General features: G+C 38.7%; 1 protein-coding gene across 1 annotated transcript in view; it reads right to left on the bottom strand.

The window, feature by feature from the left end:
• Nucleotides 1-2,489: 2,489 nt before the first annotated feature.
• The window catches only part of wapla (WAPL cohesin release factor a), a 43,957-nt gene continuing 30,139 nt past the window's right edge, over nucleotides 2,490-16,307 (bottom strand). The window contains exons 10-20 of the mRNA XM_034184512.1: nucleotides 14,507-14,737; nucleotides 13,947-14,058; nucleotides 13,665-13,762; nucleotides 13,235-13,311; nucleotides 11,711-11,883; nucleotides 11,039-11,154; nucleotides 10,660-10,890; nucleotides 9,319-9,532; nucleotides 8,527-8,615; nucleotides 8,323-8,418; nucleotides 2,490-4,286 (exon numbers count right to left, since the gene is read on the bottom strand). Of these exons, the coding sequence (XP_034040403.1) occupies nucleotides 4,221-4,286; nucleotides 8,323-8,418; nucleotides 8,527-8,615; nucleotides 9,319-9,532; nucleotides 10,660-10,890; nucleotides 11,039-11,154; nucleotides 11,711-11,883; nucleotides 13,235-13,311; nucleotides 13,665-13,762; nucleotides 13,947-14,058; nucleotides 14,507-14,737 (1,503 nt within the window). The 3' untranslated portion in view covers nucleotides 2,490-4,220. The remainder of the gene's footprint in view (nucleotides 4,287-8,322; nucleotides 8,419-8,526; nucleotides 8,616-9,318; nucleotides 9,533-10,659; nucleotides 10,891-11,038; nucleotides 11,155-11,710; nucleotides 11,884-13,234; nucleotides 13,312-13,664; nucleotides 13,763-13,946; nucleotides 14,059-14,506; nucleotides 14,738-16,307) is intronic.

The raw sequence follows: 16,307 nt of genomic DNA on the forward strand, positions 1-16,307 counted from the left end.
CCACAACTTCACTTTTAATATCATTGGTTCTGGAATGGTTAGAAACCTGATTTAAATGTCTAAATACAACAGCTGATCATAAAGTACAAGACTACTGGCACAGTCGCACCATCTTAAACTAGGTTTCTAACCTTTCCAGAAGTAATGTCAAAAAACAACCCTTAAATGACTGCCATTATTGGACACCATCTTGGATTTTGAAAAAGCCACAAGGGGGATTTTTTTTGGGGGGGGGGGGGGGCATTTGTATAGTATGTGATTCTACACATTTTCTGGGAGAGATCCTCAAATTTTTAGCTTGTTCCACAAAATTTCCATTATTTGACTATTTTTGAAGGTCATACTTTTGGATGACATAGAATAAAAAAGAAACATGGGTCAGACTAACAACAATTTGAAATGGGAAAATGTAGCCAAAAACAAAAGGGTTTGCGATGAAAGAAGGAATAGCAGGAAAGTAAAATTCAGTTGCAGTTCTGCACCTCAGGCGAGGTTTCTGACTGACAGGTGGGACATGTTAATCCCCGCTGTTCTGCATCCATTCAGCCAGTCCCCAGAGGACATCCTATCAATCTCATTAACATAGGGGAGATCATGGAGAGGCGGGGTTTGGACTCTCACTTCATCACGACAGGTTTGTCAGGAATAAGAAGGAAATGGGAAGAGTGCGCACGGAGATATCGCAGTTTGACTTTTAACTCTCCGGGGTTACAAACGCAAGCTTCTGTGGCTGTGACACACACGAATACCAAAAATGAAGTAAAAAGTCACCGGTTTTTGTTTATGTCCTCCACTGGTAATGGTGAAAGTGTAGAGTGGACCATCATAGGAAGTTCATTAAGATAATTCAAAAACCAATAAACAGCAACTCTATAAAGGCAGAAAACAAACTGACTAAAATCTGCTGACCTTCCCAGGGATCCACCATCATTTGATAGTAGGTATGGTATCATGGTCACAAATCGTGCATGTAGCATCAGGGAGAAACATGACACCCGTTACGTCACCAAATAAACAAAACAACTGAATGGGAAAGCCAGAAATAAAGGATAATTCAAGACATTTTTCAGTCTATAAATGACTGACTTAAAAGAAAACACCACCACAGGTTAACAGGTTAAGTAATGTTGTTAATGGGGCAACTCCAAACACCTCTGGTAGTAATGGGTAAAAACGTCAAGTGTCTGGCAGCATGGAATGTGTGCATGTTTATCCCACTGAATGAAAAAACTGTCTTCCAATGATAGTTTACTTAATGTGGCAAGCCACTGCCTGGTGCTGCTAGTCACCAAGAAAACAGCAGAGCCGTCACCTTGACGTAATACTGCTGGGATCATTCCACCCCACTGGACAGTTACAATAACATTTTTGCATATGCAGTGGCAACAAGAAACACAATCATAGTTTCCAATTGCTCCATCCAATAACATTTTGGGTACTCAGCCAGCAGTGTTGTGTTCTAAATCAGCAATTCCCTGATTAGGGTTTTTTTTCCCCAAATGAAAAGATGTCCCCTAACCCACAACCATCTAAAAGTAGAAATCAGGCTGAAAAAATGTCAAGTTTCCTTTAAGGGTGATTCTTTAACTACAGGCACTATTGGCCTTGTAAATGTAATTTCCACCACACCATTGCCTTACACTATAAAGCGCCTTGGGGCAACTGTTTGTTGTGATTTGGCACTATATACATGTGCTCTGATGTCACTGTTTATCTCCATAGAAACTACCCAAATAATCTTTCATACAAACTGTTTAGAGGGACATTAGTGTTGTGGTGGAAATTACGGCAATAGTGTGGGACAACTACATTTTGTTTAAAAAAAAAAAAATCACAACAGTTGTATGATATTGAATACCCCAATTATGTTTTGATTATTTTACTGATATTTTATTCAGAGAGATTTTAAAACATTAGAAAAAAACGTTTCTTTACCATTCATTTTTATCATTGAAGATCAAAAGTCTGGGTGTGGGACAAGCACAAAACAGCAATATTTGCATATAATGATGCTGAAAAAAGGTGAAAAAAATCATCATAGACTACTAGAACAAATTTCTTAACACACTTTCATCGTAAAGATAACTATAAAAAAGTGTGAAATTTCCCCTTTTTTCTGTTTTTCATACAATATGATCAAAGGACATAAGTGCCCGTAGTCTAAGAATCACCCTTAAATGAGGGGGACATACTCGTAAATGAGTAAGTACGTATAACATCGTGTTGGTATTGCAAATTACTCGTGATAAACAAGAAACACTGTCCCAGTTAATTTGCTGCCAACTCTGTAATACTGGCACCTGCTGGATGGTTCAAGAACACACATTCATATCAAATTACAGATTTAATGTTTAAGGCTTCAGTCAGCAGCTGTTTTAAAGTGTTTATGTCCCAAAGTGCCAAACATAAAAGTCCAACTCACAAATATGGAAATTCTTGCTGCTCAAACGCTGAAAAAAAAATAAATAAGAAAAACAGACACACAATGGGAATGTACTCAAAGTAGCAACTTTTTTTCTTTTTGAGATACAGCTATTTACATATAACCAAAGACATTGTCCTTGAAATGGGTACAAACATTTTTTTTTTCTTATTACTGGGATTTTTCCAAATGACACCTCAGAAATATTGTATAAAATAAAAATATTCAGCTTCAGGAAAAAAGTAGTCCAAGCAATTTTAAATGTCCGTCAACCATTATATACAGGACTATTTACATGATTTTTTTTTTTAAATTCCATTCACACCCAAATTTGTAAAGTATATTTAACAGCAAACACAGTTATGTTCACCGCAGATCTACAAACCAGATAAAACTAATTTGCCTGTACAGGTATGGCTGTCATCAATCAGTGACCGTACATGGGAGCAGCACAAGACACGACTGCTATGTCAGACACGTGCATCGACAAGTTAAAATTAACGAGAAAAAAAAAGACAAGAGAATAAATAATAGGAGCAGAGATGACACGGTGCAGTGACATCATGAGCAGGTCGCACGCAGCTGGACATACAAACCATGAATCCAACAGAAAGTATTCCCACCAACATTAACAATTAACGAAACAACTTCTGCCTTTTTATTAGAGGCAGCTACTTTGACCAGATGTCACGTTGGGATTCATTAAAATCTGTCTCATTCATGTAGAAATGCCCAACCACTGAGCTGTCACATGTTGCACCATGTAATGACACAGGATGTAAAAATCTGTTGCACATTATATCATATAAAGACTTTTCATTTACAGAGGAAAATCATTCAAATAAATACATTTTTTTTTAAAATTCTTAATTGCTAACTCAAAGGAGAGCGCAACAATCCATTTTGCATGATTCATCCCACCTGTTACACAGGTGAGTTCAGATTCACACTCTAAATACAAACTGTTGAATTTAGTCCAAATTAAATATGCTAATAAAATGTCTTGATTATAACTGGGTGCGAAGGGGGAAAGCATAACATTTATTCCCAAGTGCCATCAGTCAAATTAGTTTTTCCTTACAATTTTTTTTGGGGGGGAGGGGGGCTAAAATGTATTTAGAGCATCTCTGATGCACAACCACACAGTGTTCAAAATAAATCAGAACATAAAATGAGAGATACTGTCCCTCAACATTCATGTCAAATGCAAACGTGTGGATAAATGGGTTTATTAATTCAAACAATCCCTCACTGGATTAAAGAGACATCGATTGTGACACCCGTGAAAATGACTTTTCCATGTTAATCAATGGATTGACCCTTGGCTAAGTGATGATTAAAATGTAATGATCCATAAGACTTGATTCAGAGGTGCACGCTCCAGCTAACTCCTGTTGGTAGCAGAAATCTCAACCCCATGGTGGGCGGACCGCCTTTCGCTGACACCCAATGAGCCCATCTTTAACTGACATTCCACTGAAGACTCTGAATCATAGGTGTTTGTTTTTTAACCGTAGCCTCTGCCTGGTTTCCAGTTACCTGAGGTTATAGCTAGAACATCCTACTGTAAGTGGAACTGAAAGAATCTGCATGTCTGGTAACTAGCAGGGCTTTGGTTCAGGCTGTGCTCCAGAAAGGACATTAGATTTTTTCTGCATGCGTGTTTGTTTGTTTTTAATCACATGTAATTGCTACCATTTCTCAGTCGTTACAGCATCGGGCAAAATCAAGGGAGCGCTGCGGAGACTCCTCCAATCTGTTGTGCAGTGAGAACGCGAGCTAGCAGCCTGGCGGTGTGTTAGCAGTGCTCCAGGTAGTCGATGACCCGTGAGATGGACTTCTGTCCTGTGGTGCCCATTGCACACTGTGTGTTGACAAGGAGAGAAGAGAAAAACAAGAGTGTAAGCGCACACACGTTCATGTCTTTTGTGTGAGGTTCAGACTGGAGGCTCCCACAGAGAAGATTTGAGAACATTTCAGCTTCTGTTCGCTTGACAATAAGATGTCTCAGACAGATGGCTCCGATCTTCAGCTCTGACTGGATAAATCACAGTCAGAGCTGCAGAAATGCACATCTCTGACTGGAACAGTTGAGCTTCATATTAGAGCATGAATTACTTTTAAATGACTGTTCAAATTTCCACTTCAATGTGCTACTTGGTTACACAGGGACCATGTTTAATTGATTCATTAAACATAAAAACGTTTGTTGAACATACTGCCACTATAACATTTTCTTTCACTTGCCACTAGAAGCGGTGCATGTGATTTTAAAGCAACTCAAGGTGAATGTGGAGCTTTAAAGAAGCAATAACTGCAGAACCTTGTCGTATACGAGTATGGCTCTTTCCAGCAATTACAGGCATTATGCATTTCTGGCTTTTCATAACTGAAATAAACAGAAAAGTGCTTTTTTCCTCCTTTAATTCACATATTCCATGACTTCTTCACAAATAGCTCAATTTGTGTATAAGGATGAGCTGATAGATGCAGATCCAATTTACACTGCAATTATATTTAAAATAATCACAGTGCCGGGTCTGGACAGGGCCACAGCGCTGCACAGAAAATGTAATTTTGCTCAGAGCATCCAAATGAACAACTTTTCATCTTACCATTTTAATTTGCCCTGAGTTAAAAATTCTATCAACTTTTTCCATTCTTCACTGAATATTAACCATGCTGGGAAAAAAAAACAAAAAAACAAACATGCTTTGTCTTTAGAGGAAAAGCAACACAAGGCGCTACCATAGCCCGACCCTTATATCCCAGATTTCTGCATTATATATATATATATATATATATATATATATATATATTAAAAAAAAAAAAAAAAAAAAGCCTTTTATTTTACCTTTTTTTATTCCGAGGCCCCCATGTTAATCTGTGTCATATTGTTTGAAAAGCTAAGTGCAGGATCTATGCACACTGGTGCACTGGGTGCGAAACAGTTTGGTGAAGCCACCTAATTAGTCACAGGGACACTGACTGCCACTAACAACTATGTTTTTCTATCGATTAATCTGATGATTGTTTTTACAGATTAGTGGATTAATGTAAATGATTACTTAAATACAAAAGAGATGAAAAACTGATTTTACACAATATGAACCTTTTAATAATTGCCTTATTAAATCAAGACTTAAAGGTGATAGACAGAGGTTGAATGGGGCATTAATCCTTGTTCTGTGATGTGATATGTAGCCCAAAAAAATTGGTTGGGTCTGTAATGGCTCAGAACCTTCCTAAAAGCCTCTCTGAAACAGCTATGTTACTATGCTGGGTTTAGAATGCCTCGTTTGCCTTTAATGGTGTCGTTTCGGAGTTTATTTGGCAACCTCATTATGAAATGCAAGTAGGTGGCGCTGATCGGTTGCCCTTGCTCTCACTGAAAAGAAAGCATTTATTTATTTTCATTGCTTTTATATTTTCTGTTGTGTTTCTATTCAGGTTTTTTTTTGCCTCTTTCTCTAAAATTGTATATAACAATCATTAGATTATTAATATATAAACAAAATTTAAGAAATTTTACAATTTCAAAACAAATGCACCCGAACGTGATGACAGCTGCAATGCTAACTTTTAACATTGAAAATGCCATAGACATGCTAACTCGTTAGCATCGCTCCCATTTTTAAGTTATAAAATACATCTATCAACTGTTTCAGAAGAACATAACAGGTCGGTTTAACATAGAAAAGGTAAATAATACTCACAGACGTATGCTCTTTAGGGTTTTAGCAGGAGAAAATTAAGCATAAGAAAGAAAGAATAATCGAAGCATTGCTTCAATCTGCGAAGCACTGCTTCGATTGGTTCAAGGTTCAAAGCAAAGCCGTGCTGCAGAAAAGTTGTTTACGGACCCGCTGCAGGGTCTGTAATCAATACAGAAATTATCATTTTCCTGACAAATACCCCCCAAAACAACGGCCACTCTGAAGGACCGATAACATAATCGTTAAGCACAAAGCTTATTGATGTCGGTGGATCGAGTCATTTCTTAACGATACTCAAAAGGAACCGATTCTCGATACACATCCCTACCTGCTAAGGGGTTAGCTCATTCCCTTTAGAGGAACAAACCAGAGCTAACGTGCCATTCTAACGTGCAATTCTTACAACAGGAATATGGCGCAACACAAATTTAAAACAAAAGAAAATGTGATACTCACAGGCTGTACTGATTGCTGGGGTTGATTTTGTTGCAGAGTCGGAACTGACCCTCTACTAAGTATTAAATGCCGACTGAAGCCAGCTCGAAATCGTGCAAGGTTTGTGAAACAGTCCTCCGTGAAATGCGCAGAGCAAAGAAATAGTTGGCGGTTGTATGTACTGGGGATGCGGTTAAAAATGCATAAATGCCAGTGATCGCGTAGATTGCTTTCGGTGGGAAGATAGTAGTCCGCTAAAACAGCCTGGGAAAGCACACCTGTAGCTCGCCATTGCTTCTCTTCGAGTGTTACGAATGGGTGGGCACAACCTTATGAATAATTAATTTCGAAGGGGCGTGTGTGAAAGGGGGTGGGTGTGGGTGTGTGTGTGTGGGGGGGCCATTGGTGAAAAAGTGACGTAAGTTTTCTCTCAAAAACGGATTGGCCTGTTTTCTAGGGGCAATTCAAAAAAGGAGAAATACTTGAAACAGAGGTTCTGAAAATTGCTGGCACTTCGTGTGTATTCCCCACAGTGGGGAGACTCTGAACTAACACCAAAAACATGAAAAAGATGATTTTGATTCTCTATCCCCTTCAAGTTTCAAAACTGCTTCTTGAATGTTAAAATCTGGACGAAAGCCTGCAAGAATCAACTTATTTTTTTCGTTTTAAGTTTTACAAACAAACTGCTGTGTTTAACTACTGGTCATTAAGGCTTAAACGAGTGCACAGTGCAAAAAAAAAAAAAATTCATTTGCTTCAGACAACAGAAACCCATTTTACACATATTGCCACTACTACTGTTGTGCTTTCATGTCAAAGTTGTTTTAAATTGAAATACATTAATCAGAAAAGTGGTTTTTGACTCGCATGTAACGTGTTGCACGGCAGGAAGAAAGGAAAAAAAAAATAGCACAAAGCTATGAGTGACTGAACAGCCTTGGTGTAGCAAAGCTGATCGGGGTGCTGAGGATTAAGTTCCAAGTTAAGGGTTATTTCTTACCACTGTGTCCATGCTATTTTTCAATGACATGATTTAAAAAAAAAAAAAACAACAACCTGCCACGCCAATGTAATGTAATTACACCCCCACCCCCCCCAAAAAACCCCACATCTGTTAAAACACTGATGTTGACATAATCAACTGAGACACCTAATCATGGCAGCCCAACTCCCTTTAAAAGTTCCACAGGACTCGTAAAGAAAAAGCAAATGAAAGTGAAAGGTTCTTTGTGACCTGTGGATCAGTGCCAACATGACACAGCAGCCACCATAGCTCCCTGAGGTGAAGCAGCTGAAATTTTTCTATGAGTATTTATTTTTATTTAATTTAATGGCTGTTTTCTTGCATACAGAAGCAGAACATATGACTTACAAATGAATATTGTGCTGCATAAATACCAGAACTGTACTGGAAATTAGACCAGGTCTTGCTGTTCCATAGTGCAACTGCAGTCTGCAGCCAGACATGATCAATACACCAGTACAATGTCTGACCACATTGCATCTTTAAAGCAACACACCCGTATGAGCGTGCAAGTCAGCAGAATTTTATGCTCAATTTAGAATTTGTGTTGGTTGGAAAATATCAATGTTTTACACCATATGAAGGATCGAGCCCTAGTTGTGCACATCTGTTCCCCTGTAGTACTCCTTGTCTTACAATACTTCACGATGGCAACATAAACAAAAAAAAAAAAACTAAATTTCACTGTCAGCAGGCTGTCCAAATAAACCAGACATACTCACAGTGAGGTTCATGAAACTCAAGAACTTCTTCAGCATTTCAGTCATGATGGAGAAATCACCTTCAGGTAGGTGCTCTCTCACAGTAGTCACATTTGTCTGAAGGGAATAGAGGCGGGTTAATGTTGACATTTACATACCAAGATGGGAAACTGGCTTTAGCTGTTGATGTTGTGAAATGATGAGGTATGCATTTGTGTGTCTCACCTGGCTGCCCTGACAGAGGCAGCCCAGTAACAGGGCGGTGTAAGAGGCCACAATGCTGTCCTCCATGTGTTTGCCTGCATGCTGCAGAGCTTCAACAAGCAAACACAGATTCATAATTACAGTCACATACTCACACTTCTGAAGAAGACATTTTTAAATATTGGTGAAAGGTGGACAACAAATTTAGGTTGATTAAAAAAAATAAATAAAATGACAAGAACTCAATCTATTTTCCACTTATCACAGTTTGCAGGTAAAACGGCATACTGCATATTGTTCAGTGAGAAACTATTCATGGCATTACTTTTAAAGTATCCTTACTTCACAGCAGTTTTTACTTAACAGTTTGCACCTGTGACATGATTAAATTTAGCAAATAAAGGTGATATGCTACATTTTGAGAAAGGGATGCAATGACATGGATTGTTCGCTACGGATACTTACACCTAGGGTATCAGCCGATATCGACTGGAAACCAGCTTTTAAAAACAGACAATCTACACCACTGAACACAACTAAATTTTTCTGCATGCCAAAGAGGAAAAAAGTATTGTTATAGGTTTGGGCAAAAGGTATCAGTAACAGAAGACAGTCTACTATACAACTAATGGACATTCATAAAAAAAAAATAAGATGTGCATGAAGCCAGCAGTACAGCTGCGTAATTTTCCCAACACTCAAACATTTCTGTAACTTTAGGACAGCATGTCTGGCATATTACATTTCCCAAAAACTACAACAGCTCCTCTTAGAGGCAAACACACGCAACATCAGACAGGCACAAGTGCCTACCTTTATTTAGGTCCAACTCATCTTCCTCCTCCTCTTTCTTTTCACTCTCTTTCTTTTCCAGCTGGCTGTCGGTTTCAGCTGCCACCCACTGGATCTCTCCTGACGTCTCCTGCCACTCTCCGCTCTGGTCCAGTGCTGGCTTTGGCGCCTCACTGATGAGGTCGTCAGTCTTAGCCTCAGCCAGGATGGCAGCGCGCTCTCGCTCCAGAAAGAGCTAGCATATAGGGTGAGATAACAAGATGGGAAATCCATACACAAAACTGTTTGGACTAAAGGGGCACATTTTTGAATAATTCAAGCAAGAAGTTCACAAACAGCCACTCTTTAAGCTGGTTTAACGCTAAGCAAGTAGCTTTAAACAGTGTGCACTTGTTGCAAATGTTTAATTTTAACTTATTGTGCATTTTTAAAATCTATGCACGGTCACTATTTAAGGCCATTTATTTTTGTAACAATTTTCTTGTCTACACTCCGTGAAATATGCCTGAAGCCAAGAACATTTTTCCACTATATGTACAACACGAAAACAGAAAGGTGGGATATTGGGATGATGTGGAAGATAAAAAATTTAAAAATAGAAAAATGAGCAGTGATCCTTTTGTTTATTTTCACTTGTATTTCATTCACCATTCTCAGTTTCTCCACTCACATCCACAGATGACGATAATTCTGTCATCGTTGTCTAAGTTTCTTGGTGGCTTCCCTCACTAGTCTCCTTCCATCATTGTCACTCAATTTGTGAGATGTGCCTAACTGACAAAGATTTACCATGTAGTACCATACTGTTTGCATTTCTTAATGATGATGGAAATGAAGTCCAAAACATATTCAGTGACTTGGAAATGTTCCATGTATCCATCCAGACTTGTCTCACAAAAACTAGCTGTAAAAGTGATGAGTTAATCCTATTTAGAATAAACTGCAACCAGTCCAACTTTTCTTGGAATGTGCTGCAAGCCTTAACTTCAGGAATGGATGTATAGTGACAAATGAAGTTTACCACACAAAACATGAAATATGAGATCATAATGTGCACAATGAAAAAAGTCAAAATGAATGTAAACATCACTGCACTTTTGCCTTTTTTTAAAAATCCATTGAGAATATTTCAAATAAACGCTTGCAAAACAGATGAAACATTGAGCTCTCCATGCAAGGAAATCCTTTAAAAATAAAATCATTTTCCCTCAATTGCTTGTGACATATGCTGCTTCTTTCATCGTTACTTCAAAAGAATCAAAAAATTTTTTAGAAATCCTGTGTATCCAAAGATTAAAAAAAAAAAAAAAAAAAAAAAAAAAGGACAAAATATTTATCAAAGTGGCTCGGCCCATCTTATACCTTCACCAGGGCAGACAAAGCACCAGAGGGCTTTGGCTTATTGGCCTCATCTCCCTGAGTATCGGCTGTGCTTGGTGATGCTGACTCTGTCGCCGTCTCCAATTGTGTCGGGTCAGCAGGCTGCAGCAAGCTGTCCTCCAGGCAGGTGTCTTCAACATTGTACTCCAACTCCACCAGGCAGTGACGGTTCCTGGCGCTGTACTCCACAAGGTTAATCAGCAAACCCAGGCCCTGGTGCACAGAATACACAAACGACACTTTACACACAAAGAAACCGATATAAAGACTATGCGTGTTGGTAAACTTTCAACATCACTGCAATCACACAGTGCTTCCTTTAAGCTCTTCTGTGGTAGTGTTCCTCTTAGGAAGGCCTCACCAGTACTCGCACGTCAAAGCGCTGCTCCTGGGGGATGTACCGTGGGACTCGAAGGACACAATTCAGAGCAGTTATTATTAGCTCGTCCTGCTCACCAGTCTTTGTGCTTCCCCACTCTGGAGACAGAAATGAAACCATTAGTCACTGCACAGTATATCTTCCGCTGTCTTTTTAAACGTTGTTCAGGTTGTTACTTCTGCACATTGATGCGAGTTGCTCGCATTCTACTAGGGTCTCTGTCAGGCAATTACCCATATTCCCCTTCTTTGCATCAGCAGAACGAGGCACTTTTACATGAGTAAAAGTGGAACTTTCCAGCTCTGAAGTTGTATCAAAGTATTTATAAATTTGGAACCTAATGTGAATTCAAGCAGGCATACCAGTTCAAATGTATATTGCTCACACCACACAAAGCATAAATGCTCACTAAAAATTAAATTCTTTTGGCTTCTCCCCTTTTGCTCGGGGTCACCACAGCATATTGATCTGCCACATCTACATGCTGATCCGGGACCTTTTGGAAGACAAGTGTTTGACCCACTTATACCACCATGTTGCCCAACACAGAGCCTTGCTGGAGTAAATGTAAACAAAATAACTTAAAAATAAGAGCATAGTTCACAAACAAGACATCTCAGAAGAACTGGCATTAAAATGTGTAATTGAGCATACCATTGTCATGGGTAAGGTTGAGCAGTACTCCTATAACAGCCCTCATGCAGTCCTCCACAGCCTTGCCCACATTGCTGGAGCTACAGTGGGGCAGTGTTGTACCACATGACAGGGAGCTGTTGTTCAAGGCTCTGCTATAGCGCTGGATCATATCCTCACAGTAACGCAGAGCTCTAACAGAACAATGACAACAAAGCAGAAGGCCAAATGAAAGAAAAAAAATTACAGAAGGACATGGACTCGAGAGAGGAGGCAGGTCTGTGCATTGTGTGTGCGCAGTGTTTTGGTGTATGCTATCCTTAGCTGAAACTGTATCTCCGGGCAGAAACATTGAAGGATTATCATAGCCACAATCAACAATGAATTTAAATACTTAAATTCTTCACAAATAACTCTACCATGGTGAAAACCCTGAACTCCAAATGAGAGAGGTGTAACTTGTATCATCTCATCCAATATTAGAGTCATGGAATCAGTGCTCATCTCAACTATTGCAGCACAATGCAGCCGAGAGTCTACAACTCCCCCTGGACGAGATACCAGTTTTTCCACAGCCAAGACCAGTACATTCATGACTGGTTGGACTGGCCGTACCTTCACTGGAGAGTGGTGATAAAAGGATACTGTGGTAGTCTGGCGCCTGCTGGTGATCTGTGAAGTGCTCTAAGGAATTTGGACATGCGAAGTGGTTCCAAGAATCAGAACTAGGAACTCGTTAATGATCCCAATTCATGTTCTATGTCATGGGTCCATGATCTCTACTGCTTGAATGTTTGGACAACTGCTTCATATGACTACTGGACTTTATGAATAATTGGATGCCTGGCTGCATATTATTTGTTTTGTATGTTTGACAATTCTTTGTTGAATCTGTTAATTTGTTATTGGTAGTATGGCTAGGGCACATGGTCACTCCTCAGAGTCTGGTCTGCTTGAGGTTTCTTTGTGCAATCAAAATACACTTGAGATTTTCCTTGTCACTGCGCTTATCAGAGTTTGGGTAAGGTTAGACATGACCTTTATGAAGCACCTTGGAGCAACGTATGTTGCAATTTGGTGCCAAATAAATGAACTGAATTGGATAAGAACAATGCATATACTGCATTTTGCCAAAGGACACAGAGAGCCTGGAGCACACACATGGAAATGAACCCCAGGCAGTCTACTGCTTGTACAACTTTTAATCAACACAGAAATATTCATTAAGTGATCCAGTCCAGGCAATTTCAGGAACATTGGTCTGTAAACAGTTTATTCTTATTATTACTATTATTTTTATTTTAATCTTTTCTCTCTCTTCCTCTGCTTTGCAACAGGGTAGGTGTTTTCAAAAAGGGACAGGTAATGTAAGTAATTAGACAAAAACATTAAAGCCCCTGACCACACAGTTTAACTAGATGGCTATATTTATGGTCCAAAAAATACGAGGCTAAACTGAACACAAAACTACTGCTACCTAAGTCAGTGCCACACTGTGTGTCAGTGTTCAGTCAATAATAGCCACAAGCTGTATCTGACACTCACCTAGCAGATGAGACGATGAGTTGAGAGTCTTTGTAGGCAATCAAGTAACACTGGTTCTCTGGGTTCTGGACTGTCACCTGTAAGTACAGGAGAGCACAACAAATCAATAAACATAAAAGTGGTTAAGTGTTGGGCTTGAGACCAGAAGATCCTCGGTTCAAATCCCAGCCTGACCAGAAAAATCACTAAGGGCCCTTGGGTAAGGTCCTTAAACCCCTAGTTCCTCCTGGTGTGTATTGAGTATGGCAACACCCTCATATCGGGGCGAATGCAAGGCATTATTTGTAAAGCGCTTTGAGCGTCTGATGCAAATGGAAAAGCACAACATAAATGCAGTCCTTTTAATTCAATTTTCTCAGTTCTCCATCACGTGTCCTTAAATGTCTCTCTATGACGACTTTGAACACACAGAATATCAAGCAGTACTTACACTTTCAAGCACTCTCAGACACCTCTCCGCTCCCCATAACGAAGCAACAAGGTTCTCCTTATCATCCTCTTGGTCCAGATTTTGTGCACACTCTTTAACTGCAGCAACAAATACGGTGACTGAGCAACCTGATGTTCAGTAACACAAACCCAAAATGCTCAGCAAATTACGTCAACAACTACAGGAGCGTTTAACACACTAAATCTATTGCATCAACCTCCTATCTGCACAGTTACATAAATGAACTTTCTTTCCGCCACAGCATTACAGCCTTCACCATACCTTTGTCTACAATATGGTCCAGGCCTCCCAGTAGCCGCAGTTCTTCTTTGAACCAATCGCCAGCTCTCTTTGAAGTCAGAGACAGCAACGTTTCCATCGCCAGGTGGCCCGTCTACAAGATATCATTCTGTTATCAAGAAAGCTGGTGGTTTGTCAAATTAACACAAGTCACCGGGAATAAAAATAAAGCACGCATGTCACAGTTTCTGTGGGCACTGACATATTTCATCATTCAAAAATTGAGTTTACAGTCAAAAAACAAGAAGCTAACTGTATATTTACATTATACAGTACTGTATAAAGTAAATATTTATTTGCAAACTAAAAGTTTTACCTGTTTGATCATTTTGCTCTATTCACCGAGTGTGACAAAAGAGCCATCTTTTCAACATTATAAGACTCCACAACACAACTAATACCTCAAATTAATTCATTTCTAGTTACCGTTAATAACATATGAAATCTGGTTCTTTGGGAATAAGAGTAAGGCTTTTTTTATTATACATCTGAAAAGAAAGTTTTGCTGTTGTAATTCAGTTTACCATTGGAGAACAACCCACCGTGATGTTTTCCAAGTCAAGGTGCCTGTTGTGAACGGTCTCACAAAGCTTCCGGATCTTTTCTTTGACCTTGTCGACTTCCTTTGCTGTAAGCTGGTCCTGATGGGCTGAGTAGTCCTGGTCCAGTTCAAGCAATTTGATCATTAGTTCCAAACAGGCCCGGTCCAGGTCCATATTTAGACGATCCCGACTCAAAATGTACATCAGGGCAGCCGTGCACAGAGCAAGGTTCTGAGAGGACAGAGATTGCAGTTAGAGAGTGGTGCACATAGCACAAAACATCCAAATTCTGTTTTAATACAGCAATCAGCAGTTTAAAGTGAAATGTTTCCACAGATTTAAGACTTTAGCAAGAAAAATACAATGCCACATAGTTGAGTGAGTGTATATATATATATATATATATATATATATTTTTTTTTTTTTTTTTTTTAAGAAACAACATACACACACACTTGCCCTCTACTGTAGATGGATGTTTCATTAAGGCCATAACACAATTATCCTTTTCAGATTATATTACAGCAAATTTTACACATCTTGCCCTGGTTCATCAGTTATAAACACTTCATTCCCACTACAGAACATCTTCAAATTATTTATTTTGTCCAGCCACCAGTCCAAAAACTGAAGTCTTTGAAATTATATCAATAGAGATTAGAGTAAAGCTTACAAAGTGCATTTGTAATGATCCATAATTAAAACAAATGGATGCATTCACAAATCAGAGATGTGCGAACTGGAAGGTTACATTTGTCAACATATTTTCCAGGAAGTAAAGAACCAACAGAAAAAGAAATGTGCCTACAGCAAGATCCTGGTATTATTCTGAATCACGAGCATTTTAAACTATAACAGCATCAACAGACATCTAATGAAATGAATGCACTATCCCATGACTTTGGTTTCATTGCAAACAGAGTGTGGGGATCAGTGTATAAGTAAAATATCTTCAAGCTCAGGTCCTGTATCTTGGTTCCAAAGTGTACAACATAGCACCAAAGCATTGGATCTCAGCGGCTGAATACGGATATACATCTCTAGCAAAAAATAAATTGTGATACACCTTGGAATTTGCGTCACCATTTCTGACTTTAGCGGAAACTTTGAAATTGCTTAATTATACTACAGATTTATTTATGTAGCACTTTCAAGTACAATGTACTGTACATATAACCTCAGTACAACAATAAAACTAAAATTTGCACCCATTAGAACGATTCAAATTGATCAAGTGCAAATAAAAACATACAAATCAGCCAATAAGATCAAACTAAATATACCATATTTTCATGAGTATACAGTAAGCTGCCTTTTGATTTTTTTTTTTTTTTAACTAATGTGGAAGGTCCTGCGACTTAAGCTCTACTTTTGTAACTTACAAAATAATAATAAAAAAAATCACATGTTCATTATTTATAATAACTTTTAATATAGGGCTTTCCCAAGACTTAAAATCACTGGGAACCTTCCTCTCTGGAAGCAAGAGCACAAACCACTTGGACACATACTGCCAAAGCACTAAATAAAATACAGCCCCAATAAAAAACAAGAATAAATGCCAATAATGAAAAAGCACACTACAACAATGTACAAAAATCCCAAATGAAAGTGTTATGTGCTTTTGTTTTGGTTATTTTTTGACAGGTGTGACATACTCTGATAAAACTCTAGAAAAAAAAAAACACTGGAAAAAAATGGTAACTAGTAGAACATAAGTAGGTTTTAAGATTTTCCTTAAAAAAAAAGAGAAAAGAAAAAAATCATCAAATTAAGTCTCTCTTTCAAATTACAACAGGCA

This window comes from Thalassophryne amazonica, chromosome 13 (genome assembly GCF_902500255.1).
Source record: "Thalassophryne amazonica chromosome 13, fThaAma1.1, whole genome shotgun sequence".
NCBI lineage: Eukaryota > Metazoa > Chordata > Actinopteri > Batrachoidiformes > Batrachoididae > Thalassophryne > Thalassophryne amazonica.